Genomic DNA, 27,825 nt, shown 5'->3' on the forward strand with positions numbered 1-27,825 from the left:
AATATATTTATTTAATATAGAATTTCCTTTGGCATTTTTAATGCAATTTTATCTATTACCCTAAAGTGAAGTACATCATAGTGACACTAGATGAAGCATTAATTCTCATTTGTCTTCCAATTAACATCTGTGTGTCTTTACAATATGGTTTGTAGGAACATGAGCCACAGTGCTCTCAAGTGACCATCTTGGGCTGCTTGTAATCTTAATGAATGTAGAGAATGAGGCAGAAAAGAAGTAAAGGCGTATTTTTATATTTTATATACATTTTATTTTATATTTCTTTTTCCTGATAATACAAAAAAGAGTGTTAATAGATTCTGCTCTTTCCAGACCAGCCTTCAGAAAAAAACCCCTGTCTTCCTGAACCAAAACAGTGCTCATTTAATAGTGTATTAAAGTTCTACGTGAGGGTCAGGCTGAAATGAAAATATCTTTAAAAACAGAGAACTGAACTATAATAGGAAAAAAAGGGTTAATATACCTATTTCAGACTTTTTGTTTTTACAATTTTTCATATTTCAAGATTCCTGAACTACTTTCATTCCACTAAAGAATTCAAAGCCCTTTTTCTTCTACTTGAAAAAAAAGCGAAAACTTGTGCATTTCCCATTGACATTAACAAATGCTAAAGCAAATAAAATCCTAGTAGAGGAGAAAGACATTCAGCACTAGAGATAACTACAGTTGTCACAGAGTTAAAAAATAAAATGTGTGTCTAGGTGATTTATTATGGTCTCTGGCCAACCTAGATCAAGATCCAAGAATGCTGAGTCCCACTTTGTGTCATGGATCAAAGACAATGACGCAGCCAAGGCAGATTGTGCGTAGGCATCACTGTGAAGCTGAAAGCTACATATCTTGAGACTAAATTCACTTTTCCACATCCAAAGTGAAAGCACTGTTTTTTCCAGACCAAAAATGAGGTCTCTTTCAGAAATAAAGCACTGATTATCCTCTCTGGAACTGAACTGTCAAACAACCTTATATAACCTGGTTTAAAGAGGACAGCAAATACAGAGAAATTCTTTAGACACAAACCTACTTTTTACCATGACTACACAGTCATTCCAACTTCTGTTTACAAGTAAAAAGGAGAAACCAGGACTAAGAAAAGAAGTATCTGATCTATATGCCAACTTGCTGATGTTACAAAAACTATCCCCTCACTGGACTATGAACTCTGCAATGAAATATAATTTTATCTTGTACTTAGTGTATGAAACTTACTTTATTTTAACACTTAACCATGTCAACCTCAATTCATACTGCTGGAAGATTAGAAGACATTCAATAAACTACCTACTGAATAACATGTAATAATTAGCTGTCAGTACTAATTAGGGAATTGGTGTCTTAATTGCACAGGCCATAGGAAAGGTAGCTGAAAGATCTCAGGATTTCCATTCATTAGTGCCCAGTTAGCTGGGCAACAATATTAGCAACGATGATAATCCCCTGAGAGTCTCAAGTGTAGTCAGTCAGGAAGAAGGTAATGCATGGAAAAGATTAGAATAGCTGACAAATTGATCTGGCTGAGGTATGAGCTACCAGCACCTGGAGTTAGTTAGTAAGATCCTTGTTCCATTATCCTGTCAGTGGAAGCAGAAGTTTGAAGTAAAATAACAGGCAGTAACTGAACCAGAGCATTGTCAGAACAGAGCAGGAGCAAGTGTTTTTGCAGGACTGTTTCTGTAGTGTTGCCAGGAATTCATCACCAGCAATAATACAAGAGACACAATTACTAGAGCTATTTCCTGTGAAATTCCATCCACTAGAATTCAGCAGGAATTAAAAAAAAAAATACAAACTGCTCAGTCTTTCTTTTTTCCCTCAAAATGAACAAGAACATTGCTACGAAGTTTTAAACGGATGGAACCCAGAAGAACCCACCCACCAGAACTGCAGTGTCATTTGAGCAATGCTTTCACTGACTCATTATAGGGTTAGATACTCCCATAGAAGTCTATAAATGCATGTCTCTCTCAAATACAACCATGTTAATGGTGCCTTAAAATATATTTAATAGTTTGAGGTTTATGATAGTTCAGATGTTGAGCTACTACTTTAAAGCAGAACATATTTTAGTTTGTTTGCTTTTCTTTAGGATTGGTATATTTCTTTTGTTTTTCTGCTGAAAACTAGGGAAATTCAGTGCTGCTGTTTTCCAGCTCTTCAGGTTGTAAAATGCCTGTACCTAAAGCAGGAGCAATGCTTTCTACACAAGACACTGAAGGCAACTAAGGAAAGTTATTTTCCTCTCAACTGACCATACACAGCTGCAGGATGCATGTCTAGTGTAACTGCAGCCCTCAAACTTCAGTTCATGAAATATCTGGACCACAGACTCTGTGAGTAAGTCTATGCAGGCACATAGGAAAGTGGGACAATGGATGGGACAGACAGACCGACCCACTGCCATCTTGCCTTCTCACAAAATCAGACATATCAGAATGTTTTTAAGGTCTCTTTCCTCCTGTCCACTCAGAAACGATTTGATTTCAAAGACAAAAGTGCTCTGAACCTCTTACTCCAGAAAACAGGCTAATAATAAACAAAGCAATAAGATATTACATACATCAACCCACAACTCGGCAGGTAAATTTCATTTCTTTACAGACACACACAGGTGGAAGGGAAAGGCACGAAAACCTGCAAATACCAAAGCAGAGACTACCTACCTTCAATGTACAGGGGCTCAACGACATCATGATTTATCAGTTCGAAGTTCTCATGACCAATCCAGTGCTCCACATTTCTTTTCCTGCCCGTAAAGAAGTTGTCCACAACTGTAACCTCATGGCCATCCATCATTAGTTTGTCAGTAAGATGAGAACCCACAAACCCTGCTCCTCCAGTTATCTGCGTTAGGACAGTTGGTATAAATTTCTTTTTCTTTTTACAGAAACACTAGACAAAGTCTACAAACATGAAGACAGAACAGTAGGTTTCAGATCTTTGCTTACTCCAGGGGAAACAACTCCATTTCCATGTATTTTTTTTCCCAAGATTTATAGCTTTTAAAATTTTGAGACATACTTGACATATTTCATCGCTGTCAGGCTACAAGGTCAGCTACCTATTCACATCAACAAAATATCTTTTTCAGATTACATTATTTTCCATTTTTTCCTTCAAATTGGATTGCGCTTTTTTGTGACAGCAAAATATAAAAAGATGCAGAAAGGTAATAAGAGAAATTTCTGAAAATCCCATTTCTAAGAAAAAAAAAAGGTATGAAAGGTATGACAGAATGCCAGATTGTTTTCATGTCAGATTTATCAGACATGTCAAATCCAGCTTCTGTCTGGTTTACGTGAAAGACATGCTAAAGGTGTTCTAAGTAAGTACTGTAAGTTTTCACCAAGAAAGGAGGAAGGGAATTCTCTGAAGACCTTTCCTTTGAAATACCTGTTAAAACCAAAATAATTCTATGTTTTAATGCATCCATAGCTTACATCATCTTGGCCATCTAATCAGTTGGATTAGATGATCTTTGCTGGTCCCTTACAACTGAAGAAACTATTCTATACCATTAGCTCTGACATGCAGCATTTGCCTGTCTTGAAACTCAGATGTTCTGCTGCAAAGAAACAAGCAGAAATCAAATATTTAAAACCCTATACTCCTGTTTCATTGAAGAAACAAGGAAGTTCATTAATTTTTCCCTTTTACACCACAGACTCTAACAGTAAACAAGCAAACAAATCACTAATTCGTACTGAAGCAGTCAGCACAATAAGCAGAACTGCAAGTTGTGTGACACATCCAGACCTATCTACAAAAGCAATTATTTTCTCAGCATTTCATAAAAAGTTTTCAAGAACCTAGACACAACAGACCACAACATTCAAAAAGTAGACTTGTAAAAGACCTGTGTGGTATCAGCTGTATAATATATCTGCGTGGTCAAATGCACATTTTGAAAGTGATTCAGCTGCTCAGCTGTTATGTCCATTCTTCAGCTGTAGTGACAACTAACTGAACAATGAAAGGACAAGGTGGAATCAAGCAGGAATCAAATGAACGGATAGTATACTGCAATGAACAAGTGCTATGTGGAAAAGGATGAGATGACTGAAGTTCTTTTACTTTGATTAATCAAAGGTTAAACATTTATCCTGTCCACTAACATGCCATCCACCGTTTTAAAAAGCAAGATTAGCAGATTGTTTTTTTTAAACTAGAAAAAAAAGCAAAGGAAAACCTTCAAAGATTGAAAAAGAAAAAAAGATACAAAAACTACATCTGTTTTCTTCTGTAAAAACTTGAGTGCCCACTTCTTGTATTTTCATCCTTCTTTTTCTTCTTAAAAATTCAGGAGCACCAGTGTGTCAAAACAACTGTAAGTAGCAGTTAATAAAAGAATCATTTAGTTGTTCTCTTTAGTATTCTTCTGAGTTTGTCAGGGCTTCCCAGCTGCACATTCAACATCTTAGTCAGTTCCCTGACAAACCTGAAGGAGAAACAGGATTTTGGAGAAATCTCCTCTGAAATAAAAGAAAGAATCTCGAGGCTCATGTTATGCTGCAACATAACATGAAAAAAAAAAAAAGCACAAACCAATTCTGTCTGGAAAGAAGTTTCCAATGACCTTAAACCTACAAGTAGGTTTATGATTAGTCTAAGTTGGCTTTATTAATAGATCGCTTCCATGGGTATTAGACAAAAGTTAAGAAATGATTGAAAAAGGAGTTGAATTTCCCCTGGAAAAGTAAAAAAACTATGTAAATTATGTTTTTTATCATTACTTGAGGCAACATTATAAAAAAGAAAATATGATTTATCACTGAAGTTCTTTGTACAACCTTCCTGTAATTACTCATAAAAGCACCACTTCTAAATATTACTTCCTGCAAATCACAATGACATATTAATCTACATAATCATAGTTGTACATGAATCATATCCATATATAAGAACTGGAACACCAGCACTTGGGTCTTAAAAAGGAATTCTTTATTAAGAAAATATTAATGAAAATATTTAATTACTTAGTAGTGCACGTGTGCTTGGTAACTTCAACACCTACTAAGAGGCACAAATATTACAGAGGCACTTACAAGTTGTCTATTTATTACACATTTCTGCTGTCTGCAATCAGATTCAAAACATCATATGCCTCTTAAGGAAATTACATTTACTTTTTTGGTTTTTGCTTTTAACGGTTTACAATATTCAATTCAGGAAAAACGCACCCAATAGACTGAAATACTGGCAACATTATCTTCCACAATAACAGAATTCCTTCTCTTGCATATGAAAACCTATGGACTAGTCACTTCAGAGAACTCAGGAAATAGATAAACCATGCACAACAAGGTGAAGATTTATTTTTAAATGAAAGAGACAGGATATGTGGTCTCAGCTTAGATACCACCACTACTCAAAATCACCTCCAAAGACTTGCTGTTTAATAAAAAGTAACTGCTAGAACTGTTGTCTCATGAGGACAATGCTGTGGGCATCTCCAGACTGGAGCTGGAGACTACAGTCAGAATTTAAAAAAAAGTTAAATCAAATTAAGAATGCATTCTAGAAGAAGATGTAGTATTAAGAAAATACAAAGTGAAAATACATGATCTAGCAAAATTCACTTGCCTGGCCAGTTCTTGAGAATTTTGAAGTGTCATGCAACATTTTTATGGGAACTTCAGCTACTCAAAAGAATATGGATTATTTCCCCTAGGATTTTGATAGCAAAAAAGTAACAGAAGGGAACTGCCCACATGGGCAGGAGGTCTATGAATGCCCATCCAAGTTGGCAAAAAAACTAGTCAGAACAATCTGTCACTCCTTTTTGGCCAGTTTTCTCTGTAGTCATTTAAACTCTATAAAATACACGGTAACCAAAAAGCTATTCACCTCCAGGTCAGCTGAAAACACTCCTATTCCAGCTACTTGCCATCTCTGTTGAAGCAACAGATTTCAACAAAATATCCAGTATTTTTCAGTGGCAAAGTCTGGAAGGGAACATTTAGAGCTCCACAGCCTGTTAACAGCTTTCACTGATTTTTTTTGCTGGAAGTACATTCTCACTTACATAGAAAACATGACATTAAGGTTATTTTATATCTTTGCAAACACATGAAGTACACAATTTAGGAATTCTCAAATTTAAACCTCTATTTTCCTCAGTTTATCTTCCATATTCAACAGGGTCACTGGGAATCTACAGGTCTCCCTCCTTCAAACTGTCATAAAAATGACAGAATACCACTGTAGAACTAAATTAATTTGGAAATACTTAGTGAAATTTTGCAATAGCAATGAAATAGCAGTAAAATAATTTTATCTCCATCTTTTCAGTTTTTTTCTTCAAGATTTTGAAGTCAAAGCAAACAAAAGCACCAGCAGGGTTTTGTTGTAGACTTTGCTTTCTACCAAGGAAAGTTCATACTCTATTTTATACATCTCAAATGTAAAAAAGTTATACTTTCTCTGCCTTCAAAACACGGGGACAATTTCCCCCACCCAGACAAACAGAAACAAGGAAAAAACTAGGACACAGATAACTTCAGAAGTGTTTGCAGACGAAAGTGGAAAGCTGATTTCCAGCACAATTCATGAAGTTTAAGAATGCCCTGGACAACTACTTGTCCTGACTTAACTGCTGATGACGCTTTAAAATAACACTCTGCAGAGCAACTTCTTTTCTAGCCTTGTGACTAGATTTTGCCCTATATGATCACACAACGTTCCCAAGAAGATGTACTTAAAAGGTTTCCCAGTCTCTCCAAGTCTAAGCCGTCTGGGAGCACACACAAAGACTCTTTGGCAATGTGATCCTGAGAAGTTACAAGGAAGAGCAGTTTAGTTGGCAAGTCAAACTTCAAAAGCAGAGTCCAAGTCTATTGTTCATACGCTGAGTTTGAGAACATCAACACAAATAAGTGAAGCAGAGCCGTAAAGCCTCTGCAACAAATACGACATCGAAGGTAACTCCATCCCTTCTCATGTCTTTAATCCTACAAAACAGATTACATTCCACAGAATTTTTTTGTATTTCCCCAAAACAACCTCTGAGTAAACATAAACTTACCAGGATTCTTTTACGATCCTTTTCTGATAAAAATTTCACTGGTGGGTATTTCTGGGTGAAACTACAGAACATTTCAAAACAAAGAAGAAAAACTAAGTAAGTTTCAGCCTGGTTTCTTTCACATACCTGTCTTTGATACATTAGAAACTACTCTGAAAACCTTCCATTCTTAAAGTTCTGTTAGGAGTATATTTAGCCCTTTATTCTAAAAAAGAATCTGGGTCAACACAAGACAATGCCTATGCATGGTAGAATACCAAAATTCATCTGCAAAGAGTGCTTTTAAATTTCTGCCTGATTTTACATAATGAATCACTTGACTTTTATCTTTTGAGAGCAGAACTTGTGCCAGGCATGACATCACAAGAAAATAAAACAATATAACATGAGCAGTGACTGGACTCCTTTTTAAAGTTTTAAAAGGCAAACAACCCTCTTAAAAGTTCAGGAAAACAAAGCAAATTTTGTTGACTCACCGCATTGACTTCAAACACGTCTTGAAGTTTCAATGTGAAACTTACAACATAAAGTTTTACAAAAACCAATATAAAGTTTACAATCAGAATGTTGAAAAAACACATTTTAAGAGATTTCAACAAGACAGCTTATTCAGTATGAAAACCAATCTTAATATTCATACACATACTAGACTGCCATTTATTTTATGGTCTTCAAGCCAGTAATTCAATTTTTGCACCTTCTTTACAAGAACTTAATCAAAACAAAAATGCCATAAAATAATGTGAATCTTAAGTGCTCTCTCAAGCTCTTGATGCTTCAAACCTTAGAGTAACTTCTCTTTCTCCCCAGCATGCATTCTGCATAAAGCAACAAAATCTTCTGGAAGGTTTGAACTTTATTTATTTATTTCAGTAGTTAGCCTCATAGTCTTGGCAATTTAATAGCTCAGGTTTTCCTTAACTAAATATCAGCATGACACTGCATAAAAATTAATTTATGGTTACTTTTCTCCTCCAACAAGTCTACATGCTAGATAGCCTGGTGTAGCATGCAGGAGTCAAAAATGGCAGGAGTTACATTTTCTTCTGCTCATCAACAGCTGCTGATTGAACTGACCCTACAATGTCTGTGATCTTGAAGCAACTCCTCTGCTTCTAACCTGCAGTACTGGCTCAACAGGAATTCTTCAGCACCAGAGCACAGATGCTTCTGTACTTTATCCAATTTTCATCACAGCATGAAAGCTGCTTCCAGTTTCTTGGATAGGGGAAATATGGCAATGGAACCTTCCAATGCTAGCCACACAGGGAGACTGAAAAAGAAGCTATCTACACTTGCCTTACATCACTGTACATGTCACTATCCATTTCTTTGGCTTACGCTGAAGCAATAAAAGACAGCAGTGCACAAGCACAATGCAGACATGTAAAACACATCCTTTCTGAGCCAGAGAGGAAAATTCACTCATAACAAGAAATTTATGGAGTTCAAGATAAGTTTAATGCCAAATAACTAGATGCAAGGCAAGTCTCTCTCCTCCATTCCAAAGACCACTATTTTAAGGTTGTAGTAATCCAGCCTGGAGTCATATTGCTGCCAAAGGGACTTCACAACCATTTTTGCCCCTTCTATTACACCAGTAGCAGTTTATAGGCACTGGGATAGAGTCTGGCTGCCAAATGATGACCTTTTGGAAACAAAATGGAGTTTATCTTGACGCAATGCTTTTGCTGTGCAAATTCTTAATAAAAACTTTACAGCTCTAGCTTCAGTTAAATAATCTCTTGTCATGAGACTAGCATTAAGGAATTCTTGTTTTTCCTGCTTCTCAAAAGCATGAAGATGGCTTGCTTTCAGGTTTTATCAGCTTATGCAGTAAGAAAACATTGACACTAGAATAAGCTTTGCAAGCAGGATCAGCTTTTGGGCATCTGACAGTGAGTAGTTATTTACTACCACTTCACACAGATATAAAATTTAAAAAATATTAATTGCAACAACCCACATTCAGCTGAACCACCAGAGGTAAATGGCTACATTACTTGAAAAATAACAAGAAAATAGTAAGAGCATCCCTTTTGTGAAAGTAATTTCCAGATTGATTCATCTAGAGGTAAAAAAATATTTTGATTCTTTCTCCTTTTTCCTAGAGGTCTGAAACAAGACTTATCAATAGAAGTGAAAAGGCAGGAGCATTTATATGGCTTTGTGGGCAAAGTTTTAACTTAACGGCTTTACTCAACAATTCATTGCTCATTTGAAAAATACAACAATTATTAAATAAAAAAGAGACAATCAGGATACTCTCTCACAAAGGTCTTCTGAGGATGGCAGAAGAAAATACCTGAATTACCCACAACTGAAGCTGAAGGTTTACTGGACTGTCAACAAAGATTAAATACATCAATTTAATATTGTAATTGGGAAGGTGGTGACACAATCTGCAATTTGTTTCATGTTGCCAATATACGCCTAGTTCAACCTACAAAGTTTATGAGCACATTAAGAGATGAGCAACCAGCTCAGTATTCTCACTGAAATAAATTGCATGTGGCAGGTCACTGAACCTTTCAAATCAATTGTAAAAAACAGAACTGAAGATTTTTCTCTTTTTTTTCTTTTCCTTACAGTCCAGGAGGGGTGGAAAGAGGAGGGGCAGCTGCTCACTGACAAGACAAAACTCTTGAACACTAAAGCACTGCAGGTGTCAAGCATACCTCTGGCCAGCAGCAGTGGTATTCTGTCTCCTCTCCAGAGGAAGAGCACACAACCACCAGCATGCAATACCCCACGAGGGCTTACTGGTACTGCTTGGACAATCCAGACTTAGCCCTTCGCAATGCAGCACTCTCTGCTTTGCCTGGGACAACAACAGTATCACTTGCAAAACAGTACCACTTGCAAAAGCAACATATCCTTATTAGAGCTGACAGTTCCCACTGCCATAGCAGACTTCATTTTGTGATGAAATCATCTGTCCACGAGGACACCCTGATCAGAGAACTGATGTGACACGAAGGTGAACAGGCAGAGTGAGGGATAACACATTCTGTTACAAAGTCTGAGAGAAGCAGATCAGTCAGGCTCATCCAAAGCAATACACAGGCTAAGATGCACAAGCAAATCACTGAACAGTAGCTGAACGAGAGTAACCAATCGTAAGAATGGGAAGAGTGTCATAAAACATATTTTAAGTCTCTTGAAGATGAAACCAGTATGTCTTAGCAGACATAAACCACAGTAATCCATTCATCAGCTGGACTCCAAATAGCAAATTCCTCCACAGGATTTGAACTTTACTTAGAGTCCAGCATTCATGGCTTGATTTAGTAGGCTCAATCAGCCTGAATACCTCAACCATTACTGTCTTAGCATTCAATGCCCTGTCCTCACTTATATACGATAACAAATCAAAGGTGCTGAAGGTATATACAAAAATTTATTTCAAGTCTACAACTACAGAACTGACTGCTACAGAAAAGAAATTGTGCCTTTGAGCTGCTTCCCAAATTCAGCAGATGACATACCTTTTTTCTAGATCTTTGATTTTCTCCCTTAGAGGTGCAACAGCCTAAAATAAAGGAAAAACATTTAATCTTTGAAGAATAAAACAGGATTCACATCACAAAACATGCACATAGGGAGCTGCCTTAAAGCAAAAATCATGGCAAACAGTCTTCTATGCAGATTTTTACTGAAGACACTCCAAGAAACTTACATTTTAAAGCCTCCTTTATGTAAAAAAGAACCTTGAACCTTTTCCACCAAAAATCAAGTCACCTAGGAAAATGTGAAATGAAATCCCTTACGTACCACTGAAAACAAAACATCAAGACTACGAGTACCACAGTCTTGATGAGGACATCCAATGTTATGATTCCTATCTGGCAAAGTGAAGTCAAAACTGACTTGTCTGAGGTTGTCAAAGGTAATCTATATCTAGCAACAGAACAATGGGACAGTAATTTAAACATCAACTATTTAAATGGACAACAGATAAGCATACGGAGGACATAGACACAGAGAGAGGGATATCAGCTCCAGAATATGCAATGCAAATTTAATGATACATCATGTTGAAATGCCTAAATATGTTCTACATCACGATTTGAGGGTATATTTATGCTTAAGAAAATATTCAAAGGAAATTTGTTAGAAAATGTAGTTCACCTACCAAGACTTTTGTTTGCATTTTCACAGCTTTAGAAGAGAGAATCACTTAAGCGGGCATCAGTTCCAGTTTATCACAAGACCCATATTTCTAACAGACCTGCTGAATTTCAACAGGAGTCCCTCAACTCTTGTTTTTAAGCTTACTAAAGCCTAGTCACAGAATCTACCCTCTTGGGCATTACATAAGTTGAAAGCTGTCAGAGGTTCTAACAGCTACTAAGTGGCAGCACATCCGCAACCGCCATTAATTTGTTTTATGCAAATACTTCTGGTTAGAGTTAGACAATTCAAGAACTTCATAAACTGAATAAAGCTGCATATTCATGTTAAGAGGAAATAATATGGCATTGCCATTTATATTCATGAAATATTTAGCTCTATGGAACAGCAAACAGCTATTGAAACAATTATATTTATTCTGATGGTGTAAGACATTATACAACTTTAAAAAAAAGATTCAGAAGTGCCCAACTTCTCAAAACTTACACTAACTCTGATCTACACATTGAATTTCAAGTATTTCACCATTCTTAAACAACTGGAATTTTCACAATGCTTGTTGCAACACTTCCCAGGTTTTTTTTAAAAACCCAAACAACCCAACCAAAAAAACAGAGAAAGAAGAATGCAAAAGACAAACTAAGAACACAAGCTCTCCATTGATTTTAAGCAATTTCAGTGGGCTGCTCACTGTGTCCAGAGGAACAACTGCTACATAAACCTGCTAAAATGTAAGACACTAGGCAGACCAGACTACACTAGTACAGGAACACACATCCAAATAAGGGGAAGGGATATCAACCTCAAGGACTTTCCTTCTATTAAATACTTTGTTTTATTGTTATTAGACTGGAAGGCTGAAAAAGATCTCTTGTACACATTCTCAGTATTTTACAATAAACTGAGGCTAAAATGGAAATTCACAGGTATTGGTACAGCAGTTCAGAACCACTAGTATGTTCAGACCCCATGCCTACTCCAGAAAATTGCCAGGACTTCTGCTTAAAGCCTTGGCACTGCACACCCTAGCCACAAACACTGCTGTATTTGTTCATTAGTTAAAAACCAAAGCAAAGCAATTTTGGGTACCTTCGAAATTGTAATGCACTTTATATATACTTCACATTTTTTAAGGCAGTCAGAGGAAACAATTTGTGTACATCCTTTCAGTAACAAATAGAACAGTTCTTGGGAGGATTCTACCATAATCTCTGCAGTAAATGTATCAGCAGATCTACCACTTTCAAGGAAAGTTTTAATGAAAATAAAGTGGAGTCACAGATCAATTAGAGGGAAGAACACAAATCCAATGCTTTGGTTTTAGTAGAATCAAGATTAAAGAAATAAAGCTACATATACCACTTGAATATGAAATTAGTGAAATGCAGTCCTCAAAATAAAACAGATTACCTTATTAGCAAACTAACCTCCTCTATTCTACTTTCCACCTTCTGATCCCCATTTTCTTGAAGAGACCTGTTGGCAAGAAAAGAAGAAAATAATCCACACCTAACCAATAACTACTCCACTGCACCTGAATCATATTAAAACAGCATCCTCAAAGCATCTTGAGTTATTATTATTTCAAAACCATAATTAGAACGAATTAAATAGGATGGTCTAATTTCCATTGAAATCCATCAGTTTGTAAGAAACTGAACCAAGCTCACAGGAAAGAAACAGTACCAATAAAAACGTCATTCATTTTACACAGAAAATTAACTTCATTTTAGAAAAGTGTCTAATTACTAATTTTGAGTGTAACTTTACTGTGCAAAGGCCGAAAATGTCTCTTTGAGGGTCTCTGCTTACTGTATGCTGACAAAACATTTTCCCTTAGGCAAATGCATCTCACTTTGACTTTGAACTTTTCAAACACATAAGAAACAACCCCAACTGCACTAAAACGTGCCTTCAGTGACCGCCTGATGGGCAATACTGACTCCTCACACAAATATTACTCATTTGAAATGAGGCCAAGGATGAAGTATGTCGTGGTAACTTGTGAAAACAGAATACTGTCTAAAAGAGCAGTGTCTTGCACAAATCTGTGTGGTCTTATTTAGCATCTGATTGTGTAAAGTGTCTCAGTTATGTTCACTTTCATTTAAACTTTTACAAGTGTAGAATATGTATTTTTAAATTCTACTTCTTGTATCAAGGTTATGCGATTTTCCTTACGTTTGTGTAATTATATTTTTTTTTCAATTAGACCTTCTGAAAGGGGAATTATTTATGACACAGTAGTTAAATTTTTGCATACTAGAGGATTCATGGGTATCCAACATAAAATACAGTTCTTTCAAGTGCAAAACAGAGCTCCTTTACTTGGGACCTGAACTCATTACACCTAGAGAAACAGAAGATCCTTTGTTAAGCAGACACACACACATATATATACACACCACACTGTTAGAAGTTAAAGCAACGATTTCCTTCATAACCCTCTGTAAAACTCTCACTTTAAAAAAAAGTCAACTCAGTCTATTACTGAGGCAAAGACCTTACTGACCAGATTCATTTGTATCTCTAAAGAACACAGTAAATTCCTACATTAAGACACACATTCCCTGAACCATCTGTTCGAACCACGTTGTCAGTTATTGCAATAGTTATTGCAAATAAAACCCCTGCAGCTAACATAGAATGAATTTACTATAAGGAAGCGATATTAATCTATCCTGGTGGATTTTGAAAATGTTTTCCTAAGTAATAGAAATTTACAAAAACTGTGCAAACAACTGTGGAACAGATAGCCTTTCCTCTGTCATAAGTGAGCAAGGAAAATTTGGAAAACTCCTCAGAATTTAAAAAGGTCCCCTCAAAAATAGTTCCTACTGTTTTTTTACTCATAAATCCTGCAACTCAAGGACTGACAACTTTGCAGTCTATTTTTAAATGAGCATTTCCTCCTAACAAAGACAATCTTAATGACTGAGGATCAACGTCAGTCCTTCAGAAATAATTTTCCCCCAAAATAGCTCTATAAAGGATATCTCAAATAAAAATTCAGAGACAGGTAGTGGCAGAATTTCTAAGGATAGCTTATCAGGATATAAACAGCCTGGATCCCACACCCTCCTGTCCTCCTCAAACCCCTCTCTGAGGTTCTTGTCCTTTGTTAAGAAATTCTCAGCTGCTCATGTAACAGCTGCTAAGCTGCCATAGTTCACTGGTCATGATAACATGGTAATCTAACTGATATCTCCATCTGCAAGCCACAGCAGCCCAGCAGCAACTGTTTGCCTGACAGCTGAGCACTCTCTGCATCAAGGGTGGGAAACTCCAGGAGGAGTAGAGTGGACCACATGGGATAGGAACAGACCCCATAGTTAGCTGTCCTGGATGAATTAGAACCTGCATTATCATTCTTATTTGGTCTCAAACTTTCCTTACTATGTGCTGCTAAGAGTGGCAACAGAATACCAAAACCGTTGACTAGCAAAGCAACATGGTAAAATATTTTGTCCTCTTTACACAATGACTTTGCTGTAGGGAACAAGCTGTCCCCATATTCTCTTCAATTTCTTTTGCAGCTGTGTCTCCCCGGTAAATTTTCCTGCAGGACAAACTCACATGCAAGCAGAAATGTGAAAATCTGCACGTCTTGCATACATATTGTTTGTCTTTCTAAAGGAAAAAATTCTAGAGGACAATGCAGGATTTTCTGCTTTTCAGCAGTTAAACCATCAGATTCTCTACCAATTAACTGTGGAGGAGGAAAAACTCTCCAAAGCACATTTCTGATTCTAGGCACAGAAATATAATAATGGCAAGCAGTGGAGAATGTGTTACTCCACATTTAAGCCCACATTACTACTGAGATACAGTCACATCTGTGCTGAGAAAAAGCAGAATACAAGCCTATACAACCAGGTATGCCAACCAACTGGCCAAAATTAGAAGACTAATTTGTGTAAAGAAAAGCAGATGAAGTGTGAGTAAAATCCCAGGTGAGATCTATAGCAAACATACAACTATTTTTGAGACCGAACACTTTGTATTTTAAAAAAATTGTATCAGCTGCTTAGTAACAATCCAAACAACAGTGTGAGCTGCTGTTTTTCTCCCTACTTTATATATATTGATGGGAAAGGTAAGTTAATTTTATTAAACATAAGGATATTCAATAAAAAAATTATATACATTACCTCATATTGACAAAGTTTCCCCACACAGCTGGAAAATAAGAAGAGAGAAAACATTACAATGTCATATGGCAGTACCTGAGGTAATTTTTTCCTATTATCAACAGAAGGAAAGTAAAACAATATTAAGTGTGTTAATCACAAATTATCTAACTAAGTTACATATACACTGCCCATATATAAGTGTCTAGAACACAGTTTCAGAGTGTGGGTGGAATTTTGATGAGATTACTCGAGACCATAAAAAAATACGTAGGAATTATCTAAACTGTAATTTGTCACTGCACACTTGTTTATTAGGAATACTGGAAAAAATGACAAGAGCAAAAGGAGTCCTGTAGACCTGAACTACATAAATTGGAAACTGCAGAGTGACAAAAGACTGGCCACTATAGGTTAGAGCTGAACCTGTCCAAAGAGGTGCCTCAGGAGTCCTGCATTAAAGGTAAAAGTGCTTGTGTGCACATATAATTGTGCCTAAATACATAAATATTGTGATGTAGAGACAAAACGTACCTAAGCAATATAATTTAAAATGCCTCAGTAAGCAAACAAAACTCATTTATCACTTTTTGTATGGAAAAAGTTTTATAGAAAGATAAATCACAGCATAAAATCAAAGACCAAAGACGTAACAGATGTTTTTAGGTTCACAAAAAGATTCAGCTGCCTAAATCACTTTCTACTAGAAAAAATAAAATCTTCTGAAACTGGTCAGGGTTTATGTGATTATAGGAAGACTATGAGAACACTGACTTTGTTTTTAACTTTCAATTAGGAAACAGAATGCAATTTAAAGTGAAAAAATGAGAAGTCATAAACCAGGCTACATAGCCAAGGGAAACTTTACAACTTTGCATCATCAAGATAAACAGGGAACAGTTATGTAAGGGACTCTGCTAAACAGGCAATACAGGAAATATACTTCAAGCACCTCCAGAAAATCATTCTGGAGTTGCTCTTTAAGGGACAAGGCTCAGACTAAGCACACAAATTACCTTGGGTCTTAGGGAACAGCCTATATGCAGTATTACCATACACAGAGAAAATTTCTCAAGCGTTCACAGATTTTGTAAGGTGTATTGCAGGTCTTGAGTAGCAGCTAGTAAAGTATTTTGCCTACCTTTAGGCTTTGCACATACATCACTATTACTCAATGAGCTCAAGACGACGATAAGGTGTTACAGAAACCAAACAAAAACTGCTGCTACAGACACAGGCACCTTCCAGGCAGGATAAATGAAACATTCCCAGGAAAGAAGAGTTGGGAGGACACAAATGAGGATTCAGTAATACAGTTTTTTTTGCCTTCAGGGGATGGCAAAGCTACTGAACTGTTTTTAAGTGCTGAGTGCTGCTGAGTAATTCACGAGTAACTCAAAAGAATCCATGACAGACTATGAAATAAGCTGTAGGAGGGCCCTGTGTTATCTGTGGTGATACCATAAAATCTCCTGTCATCTTCTGGGGAAAAGACAGGGAAGCTTTATTATATTAGAACAAATGATCCATAAAATCCAAGTGAATTTTAAATAACCTGGATTTTGTGTTAACTAGATAAAGTAAATTTAACGTGGTGAAAACAGGATACAGTGTAGAGCACAGTTAAATTATTTACCCTCTGGTCAGGATTTTAGAATTATGTATCATAACACTAATGGAAAAACACTTTGTTTTCTTTCAATGATGAAGATCTGGCAGTTACAGGTACAGAATTCTCCAGCTAAACACTACTGAGCTATACTTACCAAGAATTATTTTTCTGGGCTACAGAGACCCATACAAATAATATAAGTGGTTATGCAGAGGCAGGAAGCATCTGGGTTTAGCTGGTGAAGTAGGAATTGATTGAAGAATAAAAAAAAAGAGTTGCCAGCTGCAACACAAATATCATCCTCCCACTTTTGTTGCAAAGACAGTGAAGCCACATTGCATACAAAGCACTGGCTTCCTAAAGAAAACATGTGACTTGTGTGTGTGCTCAGTGTCCACAGCAGGGAAGGGAACCTCAAAAAGCCATCCACATCCTTCCAGGAACACTGTTTTGGATATCCCAGTTCTGTAGGAGTACAGGACCCTGCATTAAACTTTTTACGAAGCGTATTGGGTACCACTGCATAAAAAAAGAAAAATTAAAAATTCGCAAAATTATTCACGCAGGAACTATCATACAGAGAGGTCTGAAGAACCCTGAAGTCTCTCAAGTGCAGAGAGATGTTGCAAAAACTCACTTCAACATACTGACTGCCCTCATAAAGGATTCTGAATGCACAATTCTAAAAAGGATCTCTTTGGCTACTGGTGCTCACATAGAGCTTATACCAAGGTTGAAGGGATCAGAGCTAAGATTTTTGTAGTGGAAATAAGGTTTGGCTGTTTTTCTTCCAAACACACAGCTGTTTATATAACGGGCTTATGCAGCAGCAGAGCCAGAAGCATGACGCTGGCTCACAGAGGATTTCCTTGCCCTAAAGGTTAAGTCAAGGCTGGTTTGACATTCAGGTAAGAATGATGGAAACACAGAGGTAAGTAGGTCCAAATCCACAAGCAGAACGATGAAAATGACAAGCCTAAATTCATGATGAAAATCCTTATATGCATCACAAAACCACTTGACAGGCCCATTAAGATCAGGCCCCAAAAGTTACAAACACAGATGGTTAAAAAAGATCTTCCACATCAGCAAGGTCATGAATTGGGCACTACACATAAAACCAGCTTTCAAAAGCATGAGACTCCTAATGGACCAAATTTAAGCAAACACTAACACAACCCAGAATCTCAATGTAAAAGCCAGTTTTAAAAATTCAAGTCTAAAGCCAAATCTTTTAAGTCAAAAGGTATTAAATCCAGGATAATAATCCTGTGCCAATTCTCAGACTGTAAAAATTTAACACCCTCACCCCCCACAGCCACACACAACACACTCTATGAAGAACTTCCAACTCATCCAACTAGAGAGCATTCATAAACATTCCTGCAACCTACTGAAACTGTGCAAAGGAAGAATTCATGATTCATTGGACTAGACAGAAGCATGACGTGTAACCTAACAATTAAGACACTCATCTACAAGAGAAAGAGACAGAGGTTCTACTTCTTCTTTCAAAGAACGATTGTAAACCTCACTCAATGACTGATGAAGGTCACAGTAAGTTGCCAGTGATCAGAATACCTGAATTGCTGTAGCCTGGTTTAATGGCTTGTAGGAGAAGTAAAAATAGGACTACACCTATCTGTTTTGAGGTGTTTTTTTTCCCTTTGCATCCTTTTCAAAAAACAATGAGAAATAATTTTATTGTAGCATTTTTGCAAGGATTAATCGCAAGTACCATGAAGAGTAAAATACATTAATCATTCCCACAGACATCACACTTTAAAGAGAAGGCTTCCAGAGAAGAACAACATGCCTTGAGTGAAATTATGAATAACTCTCTAAGTGAGCCTCTTTTAGAAAAAAAAAAAGATTTGTTTTTTTAATGCCCTAATCACAATATTGTTATTAAAGAGGTATTTGCATTTATCCAACTAAACATTAATCACTCAGGGTTTTTAGAAAATACTGACGCTTTTTTGTTTCTTTCCCCAGCCTCTGAGATCAAGCTGTAACTATTTGGCATGCACAACCTTACAGTAAAATTGTTGTGGGTTTTCAAGACTTCTCAAACCTACCTTAAAAGGTAGTCATATACGAGTAAAAAATGTGGTTTTTTGTTTGTTTTTTTTCCTACTGAATATATTTACATTCCTGGACTTTGTTTAGTGTTTCTAGAAAAGCTCTGTTGTGAAATGATGCTGGATGCAGAGGACTGTAATGAGTGGGATACTGTTAGCAAAGGAATACTCCAGCAGCTATCCTTTGGATATTAAAGCAATCCTGCCTACATTATGTTAAAAAAAACCCAAACAACAACTCAAAACCAAACAACACAAACTCCAAAAGGTGCTAAATCATACTTGAAAAATACGACAGAAACCCCAAGCACTTGACTGGGGTTTTGCTGAGCATCTACTATTAAATGGACACTTCAATATCACAGTCAGACTTTTAACTGACCAGCTGCACTTCACAGCAGGCAAATGTTATCTTTCCAGATCCTCAAAACAGGAATAGGATGTATGTTTTCATCTGGATATCCTTTGAATTTGTCATCTGCAATAATACTTTTTGTACAGGTTTCTATAAAATACAGATTACTACATTAAGAGAACCTTGCATGCCGTAAAAAAATCATCAATACGCTGGGGAACCAGAAAAATAACACTGTCACAACCTGAAAGTGGGAAAAAACACAATCCTAAAGGAAGCCTGTACCTTTTTCCCTCTTCTCTGGGTCTTTTTAAATGACATTAAAATCAAGCCAAAGATTATCACAGGCCCACAACAGTAATACACACTCAATCTAAAATTATTAGTGACGACACTAGTTTCAGCATCACACAGATTTTGAAACAGATGTTTTAAAACGCCAAATCATGATCTAGATGTAGAGACCCAACTGTACCAAAAACAGATGCAATTTCTTTTAAAACCATATTCTTTCCCAATTACTTTGTTGTTTCCATTTCCAGGACACTATGTTAAAGAAACTTACACAAAGTTTTGCGTAAATAGATTCAGCTGAAAGCACAGGAACTTTTCCCTGTATCACTCTCCTTTCAACTTCTGTTCCTCAGAATAACAAGATTACAAGATGATATTTACAAATAGATTTCCTTATCAACAGAAACAGAATGCAGGAATAGTATGAATTGATATACAGTCATAACCAGAATTCCTAGAGCAAACTTGTATGTTCTGAACATCCAAAGTGAATTGCTTCAAAGTTTCCATTTCAGAGAGATGCAACAGCATTCAAAAGAGGGTTTGTTTTTTTGGTTTTTTTCTTAAATTTGACTCTCCACAGTCACTCAGCAGCTTCGGCCCGGAAGAAATAATGTTTTTGTTTCCAGATGCAAACCTGAGAAAGAGGGAGAGCATGCAAAGGGAAATAAAATGTTTTTTAACACAATTGCATTAAAGTTTTAATTTAATTACTTTACATATTAAATAATGTAAAGAAAACAATTTTTTTTTTAGGAAACTATTATTTCTCACACAACACCTGTGGATAAATAGGAGAAATATGACTTTGATGGACTACTCAAGAGATGGCAGCTGGCTGGCTGCATCCAGGGCTCAGTACCCAAAGGGAGATCAGTAACAACTGGTCCATAGGGGGGTATACTGGCACCGGTACTGCTCAATATCTTTATAAATGACACAGACATAGCCACTGAGGGCATCCTCAGCAAGTGTGCAGATGACACTGAGCGTATAAGTGCATTGAGGGAAGGGATGCCATCCAGAGGGACAATGACAAGCTTAAGGAGCGGGCAAACATGAACCTCATGAAGATCAAGGCAAAGTGCAAGGTCCTGCACCTGGGCTGGAGCAACCACCAGTACCAGTACAGACTGCGTTACAAGACGACTGAGAGCAGCCCTGTCAAGAAGGTCCTGGGGTACTGGTGGAAAATTTGGAGATGAAATGGCAACGTGCACTTTCAGCTCAGGAAACAAATCATACACTGTGCTGCACCAAAAGAAGTGTGGTCACCCTGTCAACTGAGATGATTCTTCCTCTCTATTCCACTCTCATGAAACACGACCTGCACACAGCTCTAGGGCTCCCAGGACAAGTAACACATTGACCTGTTAGAGAGGGTCCAGAGGAGGGTCACAAAACATGGTCAGAGGGATAGAACACCTCTCTTATGAGGACTGTCTGAGAGAGCTGGTTAGAAGAGCCCGGAGAAGAGAAGGCTCTGAAGAGACTTTATTGTGGCCTTACTTAAACAGGGCTTATGAGAACAAAGAAGAAAAACTTTTAGCAAGGCCTATGGTGACAGGACCCTTAAGAGGCAGTGGAGTTAGCCTGAAATAGAGTAGGTTTATGTAAGAGATGAGGAAACAATTCTTTACTATGAGAGTGGTAAGCCACTGGAACAGGTTGCCCAGAAAAGTTGTGAATGGCCCAGACCTGGAAACAACGTGAAGCTGGACAGGACTCTAAGCCACGTGTTCTACTGAAAGATGTCCCCGCCCATGGCAGCAGGGGGCTGGACTAGATGATCTTTAAAGGTCCCATCCAATGCAAACCATTCTATGATTTGGCCAATAGATTTCAAACTGCCTTTTATAGTCTAGATTCCATAAGAATAAAAAACCCTCTCAACTGCACTCCATCTGTAATTCCACCAGTATGTCAATTTGCTTTAGAAAATTATTTTACTGATGGGAGTATTTCATAGTATTAGTGGAGATAAAACATACAATTACTAATCATAACTTTGTATTAAGAAATGTCACCTTCCTTAGAGAAGTTTATGATTATGCCTTTGGGGAACGTACAACAACTTGAATATTCAAAATGATTTTTTAAAAATACACCTCTGGTAAGTCTACACAGATCTCTGAATAGCAAATAGTTCTTATTGTATTTTGTGAACTGATGCCTTGCTTAACAGTAAAGTTCTTGCACCAAATCAAAGACAGCAGATAGGAACTGTAGCTTTTCCCACATGAGAAGTATCCCAGACACAAGGAGACAGGGTTTGCTAAGGGAAAGAGCCTCTCTGTATCTTGGACAGCACCACTGCCACTCTACGCCAACCCTTCAGCTATTCATCAACTAGCAAAACTAAGGCAACACCATCACCAGGAAATTTCTCCACCCTCCTTAAGAACAAACATTTAAACCTTGGCAAACCAATACCCTCCCACATCTGTGAGATATAACATTATGCAAATTTTCTTTCTTTACAAGAGTTAATGGAGCTTCATACTGCAGGGGAAGGTAGCCAAGGATACACTTTCTTACATTTCAATTAGCATAATCACTTTATGACTGAATTTTGCTTTTTGTTTCCCAGATGGAAAATACTCCTGAAATTTTCTATTAAGTCTTCTTTCAAGTTCTCTGTTCACTGTCACTGCTCCTTCCTGCCTCATATCTTCAGCATATCATTCTTTACCACTGCTCCGTCTGCTGACAGCTAAAGTTGTTTTCAGTGGGCTCACAGTATGTTCCAGTGTTCAGCACTGTAACTGAAACAAACTCACTTTTCCCAGCTAACTTTCACAAACCCCTTCAGGTAAATTGATGCAATAACCCCTACCTCTCTCTCTCTCTCCAGTCCATAAATGAGATGCTGAAAACTTCCCGTTTCAACCAAACTCTACTTTGGTCAACCAAACTTAGAAAAAAGAAACAAGCAATATAAATCTCAAAGAAATACTCCCCTTTGCAAAAACAGAAGGTAAAGAAGATGGAAGCTCTAAAAGTGTTTGTCCTTGAGTAGAATGATGACAATGTTGTCTCCTGCACATGCTGCAGAACAGATGAATACTACGTGGAGGTAAGACATTAAAGACAAATATTAAATGGTTATAAGAGAAGAACCACAAGATTAATTTCTCCAGGATGCCAAAAACTGTTTTAAAGCATCATGGCTAGCAAGACATAGTCAGAGTCCATCTATTCCTGACAAAAAACTGAAGCATGAACAAATTTTCATAAGCTACATGAGTACAGCTAGTTGCAAGCCTGATGAGCAGGGAACTGGAAGCTGTTACAACAGTGAACTTATTTCCATAAACCCACAAATTAAAGGCAACTTGGTGAATGTGACCAACCAGTAAATGTTCCGGGTTTGACTTTTTCTTTGATCGAGAATCCATGGCAAGCTGACACAAAAAGCATGCAAGCCTGATGTCCTACACAACCATTCCTAACATCTCCATGGCAAATCAATCCTGACATCCAGTTATAAAATGGATGGGGAAGGAAGATTTCTGATGGTGAATAACGTTGAGACAGATGACCTGAAGCAATAGGGCAGGACCAACTTAATAACTGCTTTTCTATTATGAAAAGTGGAAGTAAAAGCTTATCAAAACAAAATATTAAGTAGCATTTAACCTTTGCTTTTAACATATGCAAGACAAGTAACGTGAGGGGCTGGTAAGACGCAAACTGAAAAGCTCACTCACACCTTGATATTTCGAGAAGAGAACATTGCATTCTTCCTAGCTGATGAAAATCTGACAAAAAACAAATCTTATAAAACAAAGGATAACAACTATGGAAACTAACAATACTGTGAAAAGTCAAGCCAGTATACTACAGGATGTACTTCCCTCACATTATTTTGACATTTCATTTTTAAGTTCTTCTAATAGCTGTGCTATAATACATCTTACAAAGGAAATGAGGTCTTAAGCTTGGATCTCATAAGAGCACCCTGTTTCATTTTCCCCTTGGAAAAGGAACAAGGCTACTGATTTACTTCCTGAGAGCCATTTGATCTACAAATGAGTAAAGAGAACTGCTCTACCTTACCAGAAAGAGAGCTCTTAACTTTTTCATTAAGAACATGCAACTGCCCTCTCATACCAAGACATCAGCAAATTATTTACAGCAGCATCGAGATTCAAGCAAACCATGCAGACTGATGAGCTCTGGTCTTTAAATCCTGACTACAAGATTCTAAGTGTATTTCTAACAACTTAAATAAAGCCCTGATTCTGCAAGGACAGTACCACTGAAGCATGGTTGCATGTCCATATAAAGCTAAATAAACATTTAAAACTTCCAAAGGAGTGAGTGTAAGATGTCTATGTACTGACACTCCATCACACAGGTGGGGTTTTTCAAAACAGAAGAACACTCTCAGCCTGCATATAAGTTATTCATATTGTGGTGACATTGAAGTGCTTTAACATTATTGATTTAATTGACTGCTCTTATGATCTGTCTACATTTCTCATTACAGACAACAAAAATAAATTAAACCCACTTCACCTCATGTTGTGAAGCTGTGGTTTCACAACAGCTTCAAAATTATGTAAGTGAAGCTCACGACTGAAAGAATTTGTTTCAGTCCAACTCCACACACCCCTCCACCCCACTTTGGTTAGCATTAGCACTCCTGCACTATTTTGCTGAGGGTTAAATTAGAGGAAAGTTGGAGAAGAAAAGTTTGTCCCTTTAAAAGGGCAATGCAAATTCAACCTCTGAGTAAGGTTTCCCACTATATGTAGCACAGTACAGTCATGCAATGTTCACAGAAGACAGCACTGAAGGTGAAACAACTAAACCAATTATGAAGAGTATTTAAAAAAAATTGAGTAGCAGTCTGACATACTACAGAATGATTCAGACAGCTTGCTAGCTGCAATATCTTCATATTCATCACCTGGGCAATGGGGAACAACATCACCCCTTTCACCCAGGGCCTACAGGAAAGGTAAAGGTAAATGTTAAAACCTTATTCACGTCCTTTTCCCAGGAAACAGTTGCTTAAGTTACAATAGCTTTTATTGCCTGCTGTATAGCAATGCTCGTTTTGACTTCTAATTTTATACATACAATCCATACATAGCACAATGTTTTGAGTGAATGCTTTTTTAAAATTAGTATCAAATAGATTTACAGAAATGAGTCATCAAATACTACCGTAATTCAAATCCAAATCCAAAGTAAGGATCTTTCTGGCTCTAAGTGCTACTAGGAAACTGAGTGAAGTCCATAAAGGAGCTCTAAGAATCTTTAATATGACACTAACAGTGTATCTCATGTCATGGCAGTACTTCAACCAAAGTAAACGGGACTCCTAATTGCAGACCTGCAAAGCATGTGATGGCAGCACTGCCAGCAGCAGTGACAGCTTTTATCCCACTTTACCACTGTGCACCACGTCCTCAAGCTGGGCCAAAACAGCTATTGAATACCCACACTATCAAACGGCTATAACACAAAAGGGTGATCTCAGACCAGACCAGTTCCTTCATCTGGTGCACAATAAAAAATTTCAGCCATTGTATAGATGTGGAGCAGAGATACCCAAGACGGCCCAGCCACCCACCACCTTGTGTGAAACTACTAAGACAGCCACTAAACGACTGTTGAGAGTGAAATAGCTCACAGCCTTTCAACTGCACACAAAGTTTTTTCTCTAATTTGCAAACTTGCCCAGAAAAGTTATTCAGGCACCTTTATAACAAATTTGCATTCAAAGGCAAAAGATTCCTATGAAGTAAGACATTTTTCTAAATGATACTCCCAATACATTTGCTCAGGGTTTCACACACAGGCTGACAAAACAGCACTATTAAAAACGTCCTATCCTCTAGTTCACAAAAAAAAATGTACTCGCCAACTATTTCATTCCCTGTAAAATGTGCTCCAAGTCTGAATGCCCATGCCCTAATACTGAATGGAAATTCATGGAAGGAGGCACACAGCCTAAAAACACTTAGTCATTTGGAGAGTACTTCAGAAAGAAGGAATGTAAGAAGTGCCAGCACATACACCTACACCAGCAGCTCAGTTTTATCAGATTCTCTGCTATTTCAGTTGGGCATTATCTGACTGCAAGCAGAGCATAGTGATGATTCAGCAACATTGTGAGGAGTACCCTTTTAGGGTAAGTGAATGACATAATAAACAATCACTTCTGAAAAAAGCAAACAAAAAATATTCTCTCTAGAATCTGATAGACCAGTGGCATCTGCTACCATACCATGCTATGTAGCTGACACTTAAGAGTTGCACTACTTTTGATCTCTAGTCAAAATATGGGAAAGCACAGTATGTCAGATTTGCAAAAAACACATTCCCATCAGATACCAACTTATTCCCTTTTCAAGCCACTTTTTTGCCACACTGGCCTGCAGTCCCTCTCCTCCACTTTTCTTCTGAATCCCAAAAAACAAGCAGTCAGAAGGCTTCTTCTTAAGGCTAACTTTTACTCAAAAAGTTAGAAAGCAAACACCTATTACTGGCCAAAGAATATAATCAAATCCACTTTTCACTGCAGCTTATTAACTTTCGTTTTGAAAACCATCATTTTTAGCGAAACATGTAAGCCTTTAAAAATAATAACTGACATTAATCTGCCAAGATGCAAAGGACCTGAAGTCACTCGGAAAACAAACTGAAAGTCAGAGCTGAAACACAACTTCAGGGTAACAGAAGTACCTAAATAGTGAGGTGCAGTAAAGACAATAAAATACGGTAATGAAGGGAATTGCTGTTCCTGTGGTAGGAAACACTCCCTCTCTGACAAAATTACTCGTGTTGTACCTTTCCACCTTCCCAAATCCAAAGGCGTGATCTGAAATGCGATGCACACACTCACCCCCAAAGCTGGTTCACCTAATATGTATGTGCCTTCAAGCATCAAGAGAACAGCTTGCTCCCTACCTAAACTGACAAGGCATCGTGCTGTCCACACAGAATCTACCCGAGTCTGAAAACGGAACAGGTTAAAACAAAATAAACTAAAATTGCAACAGAAAAAAACAAGTAAGGGAAGAGCGCTGACAGGACAACGTTTTAAATCCATTTTAAATCTATCTGACTCACTCCTAGTAAGTGAAGTCATAAACATCCCCATCACTGGCTGGCTATTCTAAGATTTTCTCAAGTACCTCTGCGCCTCTCTCCTGGCTCTTAAGACTCCAGCTACGCGCTGAGTTAATAAACAAACATTTATTTAGCCCCCAAAGGGCTTGGGAGGATTTTACAAAACCAGACACGAGGCCTACCCTGGAAAAACTTCCCTGCGGGCTGCTCACCGCTACCAGGTGGCGATCGGGGCGGACAAAGCGCGGTCTGAGGAAAAGAGCGGCTGCGGAAACGCTCCCGGAGCCACGTCCCGCCCGCACCGCTTCCCGCAAGCCCTGGGGACGGGGCAGGGGAGCGCCGGCTAACGGGGGACGCCCGGCACGGCTGCCCGCCGCACTCGGGAAAGTTTCGGCAGGGCAAGGAAACGGGGAACCCTGAGCCCCACCGCCCGGAGCCGCGGGGAGCCCCTGCCCCGCTGGGGCCGGAGCGGCCGCGCTGCGGCGCGCCTGCAACCGGGCAGCGCACGGGAGGTGCCGCCGCCACATCTTCTTCTTCTTCTTCCTCCTCCTCCTCCTCTCCCCCAGGGCGGGCGGAGGGCACGGGGGGCGCCGTGCCAGCGGGCAATGAATGATCGTGCCAGACCCGCCCCCACCCCCGCTCACTCACAGGCGACGTAGGCGACGAAGGCGAGCCCCATGAGCAGCTTCATCCTCCTGCGGTTGATGGCGGTCAGCAGGCGCAGCAGCGGCCCCTTGCTCACCATGCCCCGCGGCAGCGGCACGCAGAGCGCCGGGCACGGCCGCGGCCACCCACGGCTCCGCTCGGCCCCGCTCCGCCCGCCCCGGAACCGCCCGCGCAGGCGCAGCGGCGGCGCGCGCCCGCTGCCCCGCCCGCCCCTTCCCTCCCTGGTCGCGGACGCGGCCGGAGCGGGGGCTGCGCATGCGCGTGCCCGTGCTGCCCTCAGAGCCAGCGGCGCCGCGTGTTCCGTGCGGCGTGCCCGCTTCCCGCGGAGTGTGCTCCGGGAAATGGAGTACGACCGCAGCCTCCCCGTGGCCCTCGTCTGGCCTTTGAGGGTGCTTCAGAGTCGGGCGGGCTTGGTCATCTGTCGC

At 38.6% G+C, this 27,825-nt stretch overlaps 1 protein-coding gene across 1 annotated transcript in view; it reads right to left on the reverse strand.

Moving 5' to 3' along the window:
- Positions 1–27,563, reverse strand: part of UXS1 (UDP-glucuronate decarboxylase 1) — a 56,313-nt gene extending 28,750 nt beyond the window's left edge. Inside the window, exons 1-6 of the mRNA XM_014893452.2 lie at positions 27,383–27,563; positions 15,328–15,355; positions 12,604–12,652; positions 10,531–10,574; positions 7,043–7,103; positions 2,682–2,862 (exon numbers count right to left, since the gene is read on the reverse strand). Of these exons, the coding sequence (XP_014748938.1) occupies positions 2,682–2,862; positions 7,043–7,103; positions 10,531–10,574; positions 12,604–12,652; positions 15,328–15,355; positions 27,383–27,479 (460 nt within the window). The 5' untranslated portion in view covers positions 27,480–27,563. The remainder of the gene's footprint in view (positions 1–2,681; positions 2,863–7,042; positions 7,104–10,530; positions 10,575–12,603; positions 12,653–15,327; positions 15,356–27,382) is intronic.
- Positions 27,564–27,825: the final 262 nt, after the last annotated feature.

This window comes from Sturnus vulgaris, chromosome 2 (assembly GCF_052056855.1).
Source record: "Sturnus vulgaris isolate bStuVul1 chromosome 2, bStuVul1.hap1, whole genome shotgun sequence".
NCBI classification, from domain to species: domain Eukaryota; kingdom Metazoa; phylum Chordata; class Aves; order Passeriformes; family Sturnidae; genus Sturnus; species Sturnus vulgaris.